Consider the following 17,292-nt stretch of genomic DNA (forward strand, 5'->3'; position numbering starts at 1 on the left):
AACAAAAACACTGAAAAAAATTACATTAATCCATGAATAAATTTTCGCCCCAAAACGTCCTTTATTTGAAAATGAGTATTCCGTCATCACTGGAAAAAAAGTTTTGCTATCATGTGGAAGAGGGTTTTTAATTCTTGCCTTTGAGAGAAAGATATGTAATTATGCATAGGGAATAGTTTTTGCACAGAGCAATCCACACTGCAAAAGCAAATTCGCCCAGCATCATTTCAACACCTATAATAGTACCCAACATGAGCTCGGCTGCCAACGATAATACTTCCCTGACCATCCTCATGAAACCGGCGCAGTGGCGCTATCTAGTGACACTTCCGGTTAATACTGGGCCAGGTATAGTTCCTAGAAAACAAGATATTATTTACATTTTTTTAAATGAAATTCAAATTGATACTGTAGACAAAACAAACAATTCATAACTACATGTTATAATTTTTTCATTTTGACGTTACTTTGTAAATTACACTAGTTTATAGTAAAAAAAAAAGAAAAAAAGTAACAGAACAAGTAAAAAAAGAACAATAAAAATGAAATAAAATGGCCAGTCAAACTGTGCGTCTGCCGTTTTCCATTATTGGTTACCTGGTACGGCATAATGGTAGAAAAAGAATCTTAAATATATGTTACATAGACTTACATTACCATCTTACTCATTATTATATATAAAATTATTTTTAAGTTGAGAACCTTATTGTTAAGTCCTATTGTATTCTAAATTCGAGTTTTAAAGGCCCATTATGCCATAGAAATGTTTTTTATATATATTTATCAAAAGCTTTTTAATTTTGTTGTACTTTTATAGTAAACTACTCAAAGAGCTACTCATTGGTCAATTACCTGAACGATTTTTTTCAACTGTTGCTTTTTTTGGCGGAATAAGTAAATTTATAGTGAATAAGTATCTTGTATGGAACAGGTGGATGGGGTGTAATTTACGTGAATTATTAGAGCCTTTTGCAATGTAAATAAGCTTTTTTGTTCACTTCTCAAGATTTTTTACATTTTAAAAAAGTTCATGAAAATTAGCATAAATCTGGAGGCATGCTATTTTAAACAATAGTTAGGCCAAATTATATAACCAGTACATTCCGGACAGTTGGGTTTCATTTTATATGATGATGATTATTATTTTTATTATCATTATTATTGTTTATTATTTACTTTGTCATTTGTAAAGTTGGGTGTTAAATTTAAATAAAGTCTAAAATAGATTTACTTATGTTGGGTTTATATGATTCATAAAATTTATTTCAAAAACATACCCAGGAGTCGAAGACACACCCACTGTAGCCCTAAACCAAGAGCTCTCAGATCATCTGGTACACATCTGTGAATTTAAATGAATGAATGAATGAATGAATGAATGAATGAATGAATGAATGAATGAATGAATGAATGAATGAATGAATGAACGAACGAACGAACGAACGAACAAACGAACGAATGGACTAATTACTTAATTACTTAATTAATTAATTCATTAATAATCTGTATCTGTAATTTAATATTTTAATCATACTTTTGACTGTATAATTATCTTTTTGTTGTTTTTTTTTGTTAAAATTGCACATATAAATGTGGCCTTTAATATTAATTTCAGTGACGTTTTTCCTTGATTGCGTTTTTGTGATCAATAGCATGGCCTTAATGGTTATTTCTTTTTATATATGTATGTCTATAACACTTTGTAACTGACGTGTAAGTATTACCGTAAAATGGCCATTGAAGCAGGAGTCACTGTTGTGAACGTCATTAGCATGGCGACGAACAAAAGCAATATAAACAGGTACATGACGTCACAGGAAGTTGCGCATTTCCCAGTCTGAGCAGTTCCTGTCAAAGCGGAAGTGCTAAGTTGTTGAATGTTCTCCGTAACGCAGGTGCAGTTATTATAAATCTAGATGATAAAGAAAATGTTTTTGTGTTTGTTGTTGTTGTTGTTGTTTTATCACATTACCCTTTAAGTTTTATACGTATTTTATATAAATTGTATACACTACTACTGTTAATTTATAAAGTAATTATTTTATTTTTTTCTCTGATAAAAGATTTTTGTGTTTTATAATTTCGTTATAGAGATTCTCGACGGGTTATATGCACCCCTACTAAACGATGGCACTTTCAAATCTTTGTGATGGGCTTAAATGAGAGCCCTCGACACTTCCGTTGTGTAGCCCTTGACCAAATAAAGGCTGAAAATGTCAACACAGTTTCTAATAATACCCTGGAATTTTCTTAAATGGGCTTGCTCACCTTCCATTTTTGGAATAATCCATAATGAATTTTGGGGATATCAAAATAGAAAATATATATAAAATGGCTTAGTTAACCGTACAGATCCTGGCCAAACTACTCCGAGGAGCAGACTGACCAAGCTCTCTATACTGCTTGCAAAAGCTTATTACTTCTGATTCTAGCAGGGATATTATAATATGAGCCGCGTCACGACAAAACCAACATAGTGCATTTGCGACCAGCATGGATCCGGACCAGCCAGCGCATCCGCGCAGTCTGATCAGGATCCATGTTTGCTATCAGTTTCTCTACTTGTAATAGAGTTGGTAAGCGAACAGCATGGATCCTGATCAGACTGCGCGGATGCGCAGGCTGATCTGGATCCATGCCGGTCGCAAACGCACTATGTTGGTTTTGTCTTGACGCGGCTGAATTATATACATACCTTTGTGAGATGTTTCGGGTCAATGACGTAATCATAGCTACATCCGGCATGACAAGGTGTAAAATAAAGTATACTGTCACTACCACACACAGGCTCAAACTTCTGTGTATCGCACGCACATCCGGTATTGCAAGAGGCATCTAGATTTGTTGATTCAATCACTTTGCTGCAAAAGAAAATGAACTTGTTATATGTTTTTTTTTATATTTTTCCACCACTCAGGTGAATATTGTTTGAAATGTTGAAGTAGATATTGTTTTTGAATTATTAGTTTCATTTTGACTATTGTATTCAACTATCTTTGTTGGTGTTCTTTTACTCACACATCGAAATACAAATGTACTGGCCTGGGTTTAAATGTATATTTCACTTTTATTTGTTTGCTATAGGCAACTATTAGGTTTAAGCTTCGTTTTCTCACAGAAACTGATACTTCTTCATTTGTAAGTCGTCACAATTTTTAAGACTGCATCTAATGTTAAAAGAATTTCTTTTTTTAACGTTATATTTTTTTAAATTGGTAATAAAATGTATGTTTAATTAGGATATGAAATACATGACTCACTTCGTGCCATAAGCTGTTGTGACGCCAGCAAACTCTATTTCTGGACAACCAATGAAAAATCCTCCTCCAATAACAATAGCTAAAAGCGACATAAGAACGCAGAGTCGTACCATGCCAACCACGCCAAACCTAAAACGCCTGATCAGTACCCCACCCAGCACCATACCGCCCGCACCGCCGAGCAAAGTGACAGCCCCTATTTGTGATACATATAACAAAATAATGACGCAGAATTAAATCAAAGCAAACTTTCTGTTTTGTTTCTTTTTTATTTTTATTTTAACTTTTGTTAAATAAATTAAAAAGTGTTTTAATATAACTATTCATTATGTCGCATGTTATCAAGCTAATTAGGGCTACGTGAAATATATCAATTGAAAGATATTTCCATTTTGTTGACTGATAATTACGAGACGATCATCTTAGTAAAACACATTTTTGAAATGAAAGTAATAAAAGCTAAAAAGAAAGAATAAAGAGTAAGAAACAAACAAAAAGCAAACAAACAGACAAACAAACAATGTCGAACAGAAAGATAGTAACAAACAAACAAAAAACAAGAAGCAAAAATACCCATAATAAAGCCGGAATCCGAAGGAAGGATATCGAACTTTTCTTCAAGAATTTTAGGAGCAAAAGCAGCAAGACCGCCGATTATTAATGTTTCAGCGCATGCGCCGAGGACAACCAGCGTGTATGTTGGTATACAAATCTGAAACACAAAGCATAATATCAAATGAACTTGGCGGTGTCATTTTCCATAGATGTTACATGTAACATGCATCAGATTGCGTGAGCAAAGTTTTGATAGATTTGTAATTATATTGCAAGATTTAGGAGTAATTCACAACGTTGGGTTAAAGTGGCATTATGCCCAGTCAAAGGTATATGAAAGTCAAACTAATTTTACATTTCGCAATAATTCCTTTAAATTTTATAATTTACTTCACATGAACGATTAATAATTCACATTACCCAAAGACATTTCTGTAAATATCCATCAGTAATTATTTGATTCGTTCAATTTAAAAAAAGAGTGTCAATTTAAAAAAAAAAAAAAAGAATGGCTTGTCTTTTTTTATATTTTATGCTTATTTATATTTTATCCTAAACATTTTCCAATAGCAACTGTTGGTCACATCACAATTATTATCATCAATCGTTTGGAATATATAGCCAATTCAGCTCAATTTGACAATGAAAAAAATGATCATTGATAATGTTATCCACATATGGACGGAATAAAAAGTATCTATCACTTTAATCGTAGTCGACTTTTATTTAATTCAGCCTGTTTCTCTAAGAACTTAGGGACACATCTCACATATGATATGACCCGCTGCTGTTTATATAAATACCAATTTAAAGATGGCTTTAGGGAACTCAATTAGCTTTTCCGTGATTGTACGATCGTCCTCTTTAGGTTGTTCGTCTGCGTCGGAATCTCTGGATGCACGTATCTCAGCTGACCCTAAAACATTATAAAAATATCCAAATTCATCAACTTTTATATATAGTTAATTGTGTCTTGAATACTTTGCAGGCAAACGATCCACATTTTAGAATTTTAATTGTTTGTTTTCCAAACTTTATTTGGTTATTGTTTTTATGTTTGTTATTATTAATACTATCACTGCTGATGGCGGTGTTGGTTTTATTCTTGTTGTTGTTGTTGTTGACAACAAATCATTGATCTATAAACATGTTTAATTTCATGCAGATTAAAACTTCAAGCTCCCAGGTTCAATGCCAAAAGGACAAATAAAGATAACTTTTGACAGTCTTCTAGACATTATGAAGCAAAATATGAAAAGACCATATTCCGTTAGTAACGGAAAATAAGATATGGAAATTAAGCATGCAAAACTTTAAAGTTTAATGAAAGTATGTAATCATTTCTTTATACACTTCATATATCTGTCTTATTATTATTTTCTCTTAGAAAATAAGTTAATTAATCGGGACGTTTACTGCCTTTATTTCTTATATAATTATCCAGAATAATTTGTCATTCTGTCTTTAATTGAAAAGAAAACATACAGGCGTATAGTTCGGCCGATATTCAGAGGTATTGTCCAATCTAAAAATGAAAATTTACCTGGTAGATTTCTCGGATATCCAGCTAATGGAATGGTGAAGATGAAAAAGCAGATTGCTGTGACAATGAATCCTACCCACCATGCCCCAACCCAGCGAGGATCAGCAGGGGTCAAATCAACACTAAAATTGGGTTATAATTATAATACATTAAATGATGGAAAGATCAGTAATAAAAGCAAACAGTATTAGTTAGTCCTTTCTTTTTTCTATTTCCTTCCTTACCCCTTCCTTCCTTCCTTTTCTTCGTTCCTTCCTTCCTTCCTTCCTTTTTTTCCTTCCTCCCTTCTTTACTTCCTTCTTTCCTTCCTTCTTTCATTCATTCATGCCTTCATTCATTCATGCTTTCTTTCGTTCAAATGAATTTATTCGTTCGTTCCTTTTTCATTCATTCATTCATTCATTCGTTCATTCATTCATTATTCAAATTCATTGATTCACTGATTCGTTCGTTCGTTCGTTTGTTCATTCATTCATTCATTCATTCATTCATTCATTCATTCATTCATTCATTCATTCAAAATCATTCATTCATTTATTGTTTCATTCAAATTCATTCATTTATTGCAAGAAAAAATGTCGCAGAAATATTTCAATATTTCAAGACTTTACAAAGTAAAACAAAACCAGAAATATGACATAAAGAGAGAAATATATTCATTAAAAAATATACATGATTTATTATGTAAAACAACTAACTTGCCGACGGTGTTGAAGTCTACATAAAGAGTGAGAAACTGTCCACCGCCAATATAACCTCCGCCTACACCCAACGCCGTGATTGCATATATGATACCTGTTTAAAATGGTTTAAAAACAATTCATTTTAAAGGTGAATACCTCCAGATGAGCCAAAGTATTTCAAGAAAATCTACCTTGAGAAAAATATACTTAGATTTTAAAGACAAGTAAAAGATTCAATATTCAAGAAACAATTTACACGTTATATGCAATTGCTGACTGAGTTCGTAGTATTTTCCATCATATTTCTAATGCGTGACTAACGCAGTAACGGCTTTTTGCAAATTCTGACCTATTTTTCATTTTTGGTATTTTTTGTAGATTTCAAGAGTCGGTTGCGATGTGTAAAATAATACTTTATTTCTTCACTTGACAATATATTACTTTTAAATACATTTTTTAAATATTCATAAAAAAATTAGCGTGAATCTGGAGGCATGCTCCTTTTACATCTGTAAAAGCGTTGTTACACCGCACAAGAATATAAAACTAGTTCTTATAAAACTTACTCGTTTGCTTTACACGTCAGCTATTATAATGTTAAGTTGTCATGACATACACGTTCATTATGAAAAACTAAATTGAATGTTTCTAAATTAAATTAAATTTGTGTAACATAAAAGCATTTAATATATATACATATATGAAATATTAAAAATATTGATGAAATAAAATATGAATTTCAATTTTCCGCATTTTCACTGTCAAACTTTTATTTTTCACTGCAGTGAAAAAGTCCGTATTTTTAATGGTATCTTGCCGGAATATTGTCTTCTAAATTCAGCCGTTAGACAAAATTAAAGGGCGTAATGTCAAGAAATAGAAAAAGAAAATTACAGAGAAAATTGATTTTTTTCTGTGAATACGGGATTTATTTTATCTCATGGTATGAAAATTATCATATTTCATTCGTGGATACTACCACTTATAGCCTCTATATATCTTTTATAAAACGTTTAGTTGTCTACCACCATTCACATCAAAAAGATAAATTGCAAATCAGATAAAAGGGAGACAAACCTAAATATACTGCCGTAGATTCTGACTTAGAGTTGTCGTCCACGTAAGCCGTCCCCAGTGTAAACATTGGTGTAAACCCTATACCATGTACAGCTTGACCGAGCATGAATATGTACAAATAAAATGACGATGACAAATCTTTTAAGCACGTGCTTTCACGTGCAGGGTCACATACATAACTTATATTTGATGTTTCGCCTGCAAAAAAAAATAACAATGTACAATTCAATGAAAAACAAGTACGTTTTATATATCATTCAAATCTGTGATCGTTCTAGTTTTCTTAACCTTATCACCAAGCTCATGTCAGTCTAGTTTAACTTTAAAATCTCTTTCAGCAACTAGTTGGATGTTAAAAATTTAAAATTAATCAAATTAAGCGAGATATGGAAAAAGATTATAGTTTCACGTGTCTATTATTTTTAAAGACAATATCAATTCTAATCAAACCCTCCCTGTTTAATGTTTTTCCTGTATTGTCACCGTAACAGACAAGACGAAATTTTGTACTTGAAAGAAATAGTCATTATCAATATAATAATTAGGGGACAATAAATTGCGACGTTATGTAAAAAGTTTTTGGGTGAGTTTTAAAGCCCAACTGACATTGTGAACGCCAGTGGCGACTATCAAGCTTCATGGACAGGAAGATCTCAGGTGCTCCGCCATGCACCCTTTCAAAGTTGGAGCGGACACCTGAGTAGTACCTGCGACTTAACGTAAACTTAACTGGTACTGTGACTCCAGGATTTAAAGTCGGGATTCGAACACATAGAGGTGACTCGAAATTAACAACAAAAAATTTACCTCTATCACTCAGCCACAGAGGGCCCTAACTATACCTTACCTACAGCTCGATAGTCATATTGGTCAGCTATGAAATGTGGCAACAGGAATATCACGGACCCAGCACCCATAATGGCACACCCAACAGCAATCCACTTTGGTCGATTTCCTTTGCTGCCAGCATAACTTACAAACAGTACAAACATAATAGCGCCTGCAAATAATAATGTTTCTAAAATGTAACGTTGTGTTCAGTTTGATTTGCAAATAAACTCATCGTCGGATACCCTCGGCCGTATCATATGTTACATGTTTATCAACCGTGGGTACCTGACGATGAGTGAAAGTAACAGTCAATAAATAAAATTTATTCAAAAAACGCAGAATTAAATCAAAGCAAACTTTCTGTTTTGTTTCTTTTTTATTTTTATTTTAACTTTTGTTAAATAAATTAAAAAGTGTTTTAATATAACTATTCATTATGTCGCATGTTATCAAGCTAATTAGGGCTACGTGAAATATATCAATTGAAAGATATTTCCATTTTGTTGACTGATAATTACGAGACGATCATCTTAGTAAAACACATTTTTGAAATGAAAGTAATAAAAGCTAAAAAGAAAGAATAAAGAGTAAGAAACAAACAAAAAAGCAAACAAACAGACAAACAAACAATGTCGAACAGAAAGATAGTAACAAACAAACAAAAAACAAGAAGCAAAAATACCCATAATAAAGCCGGAATCCGAAGGAAGGATATCGAACTTTTCTTCAAGAATTTTAGGAGCAAAAGCAGCAAGACCGCCGATTATTAATGTTTCAGCGCATGCGCCGAGGACAACCAGCGTGTATGTTGGTATACAAATCTGAAACACAAAGCATAATATCAAATGAACTTGGCGGTGTCATTTTCCATAGATGTTACGTATAACATGCATCAGATTGCGTGAGCAAATTTTTGATAGATTTGTAATTATATTGCAAGATTTAGGAGTAATTCACAACGTTGGGTTAAAGTGGCATTATGCCCAGTCAAAGGTATATGAAAGTCAAACTAATTTTACATTTCGCAATAATTCCTTTCAATTTTATAATTTACTTCACATGAACGATTAATAATTCACATTACCCAAAGACATTTCTGTAAATATCCATCAGTAATTATTTGATTCGTTCAATTTAAAAAAAGAGTGTCAATTTAAAAAAAAAAAAAAGAATGGCTTGTCTTTTTTTATATTTTATGCTTATTTATATTTTATCCTAAACATTTTCCAATAGCAACTGTTGGTCACATCACAATTATTATCATCAATCGTTTGGAATATATAGCCAATTCAGCTCAATTTGACAATGAAAAAAATGATCATTGATAATGTTATCCACATATGGACGGAATAAAAAGTATCTATCACTTTAATCGTAGTCGACTTTTATTTAATTCAGCCTGTTTCTCTAAGAACTTAGGGACACATCTCACATATGATATGACCCGCTGCTGTTTATATAAATACCAATTTAAAGATGGCTTTAGGGAACTCAATTAGCTTTTCCGTGATTGTACGATCGTCCTCTTTAGGTTGTTCGTCTGCGTCGGAATCTCTGGATGCACGTATCTCAGCTGACCCTAAAACATTATAAAAATATCCAAATTCATCAACTTTTATATATAGTTAATTGTGTCTTGAATACTTTGCAGGCAAACGATCCACATTTTAGAATTTTAATTGTTTGTTTTCCAAACTTTATTTGGTTATTGTTTTTATGTTTGTTATTATTAATACTATCACTGCTGATGGCGGTGTTGGTTTTATTCTTGTTGTTGTTGTTGTTGACAACAAATCATTGATCTATAAACATGTTTAATTTCATGCAGATTAAAACTTCAAGCTCCCAGGTTCAATGCCAAAAGGACAAATAAAGATAACTTTTGACAGTCTTCTAGACATTATGAAGCAAAATATGAAAAGACCATATTCCGTTAGTAACGGAAAATAAGATATGGAAATTAAGCATGCAAAACTTTAAAGTTTAATGAAAGTATGTAATCATTTCTTTATACACTTCATATATCTGTCTTATTATTATTTTCTCTTAGAAAATAAGTTTATTCATCTGGACGTTTACTGCCTTTATTTCTTATATAATTATTCACAATAATTTGTCATTCTGTCTTTAATTAAAAAGAAAACATACAGGCGTATAGTTCGGCCGATATTCAGAGGCATTGTCCAATCTAAAAATGAAAATTTACCTGGTAGATTTCTCGGATATCCAGCTAATGGAATGGTGAAGATGAAAAAGCAGATTGCTGTGACAATGAATCCTACCCACCATGCCCCAACCCAGCGAGGATCAGCAGGGGTCAAATCAACACTAAAATTGGGTTATAATTATAATACATTAAATGATGGAAAGATCAGTACTAAAAGCAAACAGTATTAGTTATTCCTTTCTTTTTTTTCTACTTCCTTCCTTACCCCTTCCTTCCTTCCTTTTCTTCGTTCCTTCCTTCCTTCCTTTTTCCTTCCTCCCTTCTTTACTTCCTTCTTTCCTTCCTTCTTTCATTCATTCATGCCTTCATTCATTCATGCTTTCTTTCGTTCAAATGAATTTATTCGTTCGTTCCTTTTTCATTCATTCATTCATTCGTTCATTCATTCATTATTCAAATTCATTGATTCACTGATTCGTTCGCTCGTTCGTTCGTTTGTTCATTCATTCATTCATTCATTCATTCATTCATTCATTCATTCATTCATTCATTCATTCAAAATCATTCACTTATTTATTGTTTCATTCAAATTCATTCATTTATTGCAAGAAAAAATGTCGCAGAAATATTTCAATATTTCAAGACTTTACAAAGTAAAACAAAACCAGAAATATGACATAAAGAGAGAAATATATTCATTAAAAAATATACATGATTTATTATGTAAAACAACTAACTTGCCGACGGTGTTAAAGTCTACATAAAGAGTGAGAAACTGTCCACCGCCAATATAACCTCCGCCTACACCCAACGCCGTGATTGCATATATGATACCTGTTTAAAATGGTTTAAAAACAATTCATTTTAAAGGTGAATACCTCCAGATGAGCCAAAGTATTTCAAGAAAATCTACCTTGAGAAAAATATACTTAGATTTTAAAGACAAGTAAAAGATTCAATATTCAAGAAACAATTTACACGTTATATGCAATTGCTGACTGAGTTCGTAGTATTTTCCATCATATTTCTAATGCGTGACTAACGCAGTAACGGCTTTTTGCAAATTCTGACCTATTTTTCATTTTTGGTATTTTTTGTAGATTTCAAGAGTCGGTTGCGATGTGTAAAATAATACTTTATTTCTTCACTTGACAATATATTACTTTTAAATACATTTTTTAAATATTCATAAAAAAATTAGCGTGAATCTGGAGGCATGCTCCTTTTACATCTGTAAAAGCGTTGTTACACCGCACAAGAATATAAAACTAGTTCTTATAAAACTTACTCGTTTGCTTTACACGTCAGCTATTATAATGTTAAGTTGTCATGACATACACGTTCATTATGAAAAACTAAATTGAATGTTTCTAAATTAAATTAAATTTGTGTAACATAAAAGCATTTAATATATATACATATATGAAATATTAAAAATATTGATGAAATAAAATATGAATTTCAATTTTCCGCATTTTCACTGTCAAACTTTTATTTTTCACTGCAGTGAAAAAGTCCGTATTTTTAATGGTATCTTGCCGGAATATTGTCTTCTAAATTCAGCCGTTAGACAAAATTAAAGGGCGTAATGTCAAGAAATAGAAAAAGAAAATTACAGAGAAAATTGATTTTTTTCTGTGAATACGGGATTTATTTTATCTCATGGTATGAAAATTATCATATTTCATTCGTGGATACTACCACTTATAGCCTCTATATATCTTTTATAAAACGTTTAGTTGTCTACCACCATTCACATCAAAAAGATAAATTGCAAATCAGATAAAAGGGAGACAAACCTAAATATACTGCCGTAGATTCTGACTTAGAGTTGTCGTCCACGTAAGCCGTCCCCAGTGTAAACATTGGTGTAAACCCTATACCATGTACAGCTTGACCGAGCATGAATATGTACAAATAAAATGACGATGACAAATCTTTTAAGCACGTGCTTTCACGTGCAGGGTCACATACATAACTTATATTTGATGTTTCGCCTGCAAAAAAAAATAACAATGTACAATTCAATGAAAAACAAGTTCGTTTTATATATCATTCAAATCTGTGATCGTTCTAGTTTTCTTAACCTTATCACCAAGCTCATGTCAGTCTAGTTTAACTTTAAAATCTCTTTCAGCAACTAGTTGGATGTTAAAAATTTAAAATTAATCAAATTAAGCGAGATATGGAAAAAGATTATAGTTTCACGTGTCTATTATTTTTAAAGACAATATCAATTCTAATCAAACCCTCCCTGTTTAATGTTTTTCCTGTATTGTCACCGTAACAGACAAGACGAAATTTTGTACTTGAAAGAAATAGTCATTATCAATATAATAATTAGGGGACAATAAATTGCGACGTTATGTAAAAAGTTTTTGGGTGAGTTTTAAAGCCCAACTGACATTGTGAACGCCAGTGGCGACTATCAAGCTTCATGGACAGGAAGATCTCAGGTGCTCCGCCATGCACCCTTTCAAAGTTGGAGCGGACACCTGAGTAGTACCTGCGACTTAACGTAAACTTAACTGGTACTGTGACTCCAGGATTTAAAGTCGGGATTCGAACACATAGAGGTGACTCGAAATTAACAACAACAAAAAATTCACCTCTATCACTCAGCCACAGAGGGCCCTAACTATACCTTACCTACAGCTCGATAGTCATATTGGTCAGCTATGAAATGTGGCAACAGGAATATCACGGACCCAGCACCCATAATGGCACACCCAACAGCAATCCACTTTGGTCGATTTCCTTTGCTGCCAGCATAACTTACAAACAGTACAAACATAATAGCGCCTGCAAATAATAATGTTTCTAAAATGTAACGTTGTGTTCAGTTTGATTTGCAAATAAACTCATCGTCGGATACCCTCGGCCGAATCATATGTTACATGTTAATCAACCGTGGGTACCCGACGATGAGTGAAAGTAACATTCAATAAATAAAATTCATTCAAAAGTTGATATTATCGCAGTAAAATGAATGTCTTTGTCTTTTACATTGTTACAGTATATTTAAATTTAAGTTAAAATACGTATAAGTATACATTACTATTATAAATAGTCAAAATTTTCTGTATAACAATTTTTAGTATTTTTTCTAAACCATTTTTTATTTGTTTCTTAAAAACTTTCGAGTTTTGTACTGATAACTAAATTGTAAGGGGAAATTTTATTAAAAAACCACCATTTTCAAGTTAACAAAACCCCATTCTGTACGTAAAAAATAAAACCCCGATGAAACTTGGGAGACCCAACCCCTTTCCCCTGTTGTCAACGTATTCCGAGAGGTTTACGCGGCCCTCAGGGGCCCCCCGCCAACCCAGCGACAAACCACCGTATTTCATCGCTGCCAAACATTTTTATAGAAACAAAAAACTATAATATCATTTAAATGAAACTATTACTTACCATGATCATAATCGTTTTAAAGGCTACACTTGTCAAGAAGTATATTAAAAAGTTTGTTAAAGCATATCGTGTTAATGCAGTAAAAAAGCGTTTAAATCATTCGCATGGCCTCATGGGGAGTCCATGAACAAACGCCGGCGCCCGGCAGCGGTCAAGATCAGTCAATTTTGTAATAATGTCCTCATTTAATTTGCAGAATTTTGGAGTGATGTGATGACTCACAACCCTAAGTAAAGATGGCAATTTAATCCACGTTACAATTGAAAATGTGAGTGTAGTGTGTGTTAGAAGGTGAAAGTGCATCATGTGTAAACATTCCAGCTCTGTAATAAACTTTTATAGAGTCAGAAGGACATAAAATCAGACAAATGGCGCACTTCAGTTGTAAACTATTTAATGATTAAAGATATATTATACTCAAATTTGATATTTGTAAATATTGAATATTGCTACACTGTCTCTTTGTCAATATAAAATCAACATGTTTCGACTTTACACAAAGTAGATATGTTATGTTTTTAATTATACACACTATAGGAAGCCACACTATTAATATATTGTGTCATTAAAAAACTGAGAGGTTTTTTTTTTTAGAAAGAACCAACTTTACCCGACCCGTTAGATGGAATGCACCTTCCCATACATTGTATGTACATTCTTTTATTCTAAATAAGACATATTCAGTAAGAATTTCATAGATTTCAATAAATGTCTGCGATAAAATTCTTTAAATCAAAGATGAGTACAGTATATCTTTAATGATATATGCAATTAAAGTAATGTATTATACATTAGTAAGCAATAACTGAATAGGTATAATATAAAATTAATTTTCGAAATACTTTTATAACAATGTTTTGTTAAAGATAATAACTCTCATTCTTTAAACTCATTTTAATACATGTACAGCGCTGTGCAAATTATTTAATTGGGCTTACCACTAGTTTTGATTGATGAACGAGTATAAAGTTATGTATATAAACATACCTTGGGGTCACAGGCCCCCATCCAAACAGTTGTTGTTGTTCTTCTTCTTCTTCCTCTTGTTTGACCTAAATTATTTCATGTTAAAATATAAGGAATAATAAAATGAAATTTCAGAATGACTAGCTATTATAAACGCACTCGAAAATAACATTTGTTTCATTTGCCATCAAGTTAAACTATGCTACCACAAGGGTCACGAACTCACGAAACACATGCACATGCCTTCTCTCTACCTAAATTGTAAGACTTGTCATCACGCCGCTAAGGTCACGAACACACGAAAAATGTGCACAGTTTCCTTCTCTACCAAAACTTTAACACTTGCAATCCAGTAAAACTATACCGTCACTAAGGTCACAAACGCACGAAAGATGTGTACATGCTTTCTTCCGAACAAAATCATCGCGTATTTTGTTATTGTACAATTAAAAAAAACAACAAACAACAAACAAAACAAAAGCAAACGATACTCAACTTATTTCTGGCACATAGACTTACAATTGTATCCTTAAACAGATCGCGATTAAGAAGGAATATAAACATTCTTCTTTTTTCGGACAGGGTTAATATCTACCATTAAATTCTCTTACACACATGTATTTCTTATTTCTCGTTATATCATGATCTAGCTACTTACCCTGTGTACTCCATTCATTTTCCCTTCTGTCAGAGACGATCTTGTGTTTGTTTTATCCCTTTCATTCACCTTAAATAATTTTCAAAATATTCTTGCTTTGTATAATATTTGTAAATCTAGTATGAATTTTGTAAAAAGCCTCGAACATTATACATGCAGCGCTAACATCTTGGAGCGTATTATTATTGTTTGGCGACATTCAACCGACTATTTCATGTGCTAATAGTGTTTGGGCAGTAAAAGTAATGGTCATTTTGCTCATATGAATGCTACTTTAAAAGCAATAAAATTATGACATATAAATATTATTATCCTTATTTGGTTGTTGAGGTTTAAATAAATGTGTCTTTATCTTAAAAGAAAGTTTTGTTCTAGATTTCTAACTTTAGTAGACGGGAATATTTGATAGGTTTTTTAATTGTGGCGGATTTAATGTTGCTTCACGGCAGTGAAATAGAGTAAATCAAGGGACTCGAACAAAAGTTTATTTCATGACGTAAGTGCTACTCGTACATATAAGATACTGAATGACTTGTAAAGCAATCGTCTTGCGATAAAATGGTTATAAAATCTGTTTGTAACATTTCTAAGTTAGTCGAAATTGTCGCAAGAACTGTTTGTTATATTAGGAAATTTAAGATTGAGCTTGCTATAGCAGAACACTTTTTATTTCAATATATAATTATATCTAATGACTACGCATTACATTTACAACCACGTCAACTTTTGTTATACTAACGAACAAGAATGCCCCCTCCTCCCCTTGTAGGTCATAATTTTATGCATTTTGTGAAAAATATATCCACTCTTTTACTTTCTAGGATTAAACATTGATATTTCTTAAACCACCAACATTAATTTCACCCATTTACAGAATCGCCCGTACAGCCCATAACCCAACCGACAAAAAAAGTTTTATTTCATGATCTTTCCGGCCACGACTTTCAGACAAATACTTAAAACAGAACTAACAGAACTATTTCTGTTATTTATAACAATACAAAAATACTGTAATTGTAATTCTAAGTATTTTGTTGACATGATTTGAAATAAAAAACTTACTATTTCTGGGAAGATCTTAGTACTAGACATATCTCCTAAACTTCTCCCTACGTATTTCACACCTTACTCATTAGAATCACAGACTTTAAGTTGTCCAACAAGTTTTAATATCATCTATCAACATGTAAATTAAATTATAAAATTGCAATAGTTATATAACTCTCTTGGTGATAAGTGTATTTATGGAGTATTGCCTACAATATAGAAATAAAACAATTTAATGAATTTATATTTATAAAGAAAGCGAGTTGGTCGAAACTGATAACGTGAACATCAGTTATGATTTTATGGTCATTATTTACCAACCATGCTGAATTTCTTATATATTCTTCAAGATTTTAAAGCGTGTTAACAAGTTGAGTCATTGATAATTGTGACGTCATTTTTTATGAGCTAATATAAATTTACTTTATTTTCCTTTTCATTATTGCAAAATTAAATCTTTCCGATTATCTGATTGCGTGTGGTTGAAATTCTCAGATGCATAAAAGTTTTAAAATTTATGGGAATTGATACCGCAGTGTCAATAGATTGGAAATAATACAATCAACTCAAGACATCCTAACATATTTGCGACATATCAGTCAGCCAATATACCAGATATCCACGGACAGAATAAGGCCTACTTTTAAATTGTATGAGAATAGATACCGCAGTGTGAATAAATTGGAAATACTATAATCAACTGAGGGCATTCTAACATTTTTGCGACAGACCAGTCAGCCAATATACCAGCTTACCATGGACAATAAGACCTATTGCTTGTTTTTATCTCCTGGACCAATGATTATAGTCAGGATCAGCTGATTTAAATTGCCGTAAAGGGAATAATCTCAGCTATCAAAAGAGCCATCATTCAACAAAATCGGACCATTTAGTTAGTCTCCAAGGTGACAATGAAGGTAACAATCATTTTAAATATACACCCATTCCTGCTTACTTAATCTGCTTGTAGATCATTTATACAAGAAAGGTGCAACTACCTGCAGAAGCAAAGATTCCAATTCAAGCACGCAGGGATTAAAAATTGCACGAGATATTCCCTGCAAGGTCGCTCTGCAAATTGATCATTC

At 32.2% G+C, this 17,292-nt stretch overlaps 1 protein-coding gene across 1 annotated transcript; it reads right to left on the reverse strand.

Annotated features, from left to right (window-relative positions):
* Positions 1–313: 313 nt before the first annotated feature.
* LOC132760192 (solute carrier organic anion transporter family member 4A1-like) lies at positions 314–16,249 on the reverse strand. The gene is made up of 20 exons (XM_060752109.1): positions 16,220–16,249; positions 15,158–15,226; positions 14,521–14,585; positions 12,766–12,890; positions 11,916–12,113; positions 10,854–10,950; positions 10,156–10,277; positions 9,416–9,528; positions 8,632–8,770; positions 7,966–8,118; positions 7,119–7,316; positions 6,057–6,153; positions 5,359–5,480; positions 4,619–4,731; positions 3,834–3,972; positions 3,258–3,456; positions 2,696–2,861; positions 1,725–1,912; positions 1,278–1,342; positions 314–357 (listed from the first exon to the last, which is right to left on the reverse strand). The coding sequence occupies exons 1-20, from the start codon at positions 16,247–16,249 to the stop codon at positions 314–316; spliced, it is 2,442 nt and encodes an 813-aa protein (XP_060608092.1).
* Positions 16,250–17,292: the final 1,043 nt, after the last annotated feature.

This window comes from Ruditapes philippinarum, unplaced genomic scaffold (genome assembly GCF_026571515.1).
Source record: "Ruditapes philippinarum isolate M1 unplaced genomic scaffold, ASM2657151v2 ctg1790_1_1_1_1, whole genome shotgun sequence".
Classification (NCBI taxonomy): Eukaryota; Metazoa; Mollusca; class Bivalvia; order Venerida; family Veneridae; genus Ruditapes; species Ruditapes philippinarum.

Coding starts and splice junctions, on each gene's coding strand:
- LOC132760192 (XM_060752109.1), bottom strand. CDS start 16,249: ATGTCTAGTACTAAGATCTTCCCAGAAATA. Junction 14,586..15,157: donor AAATGAATGGAGTACACAGG/GTAAGTAGCTAG, acceptor GAAATAATTTAG/GTCAAACAAGAGGAAGAAGA. Junction 8,119..8,631: donor GGATTCCGGCTTTATTATGG/GTATTTTTGCTT, acceptor TATTATTTGCAG/GCGCTATTATGTTTGTACTG.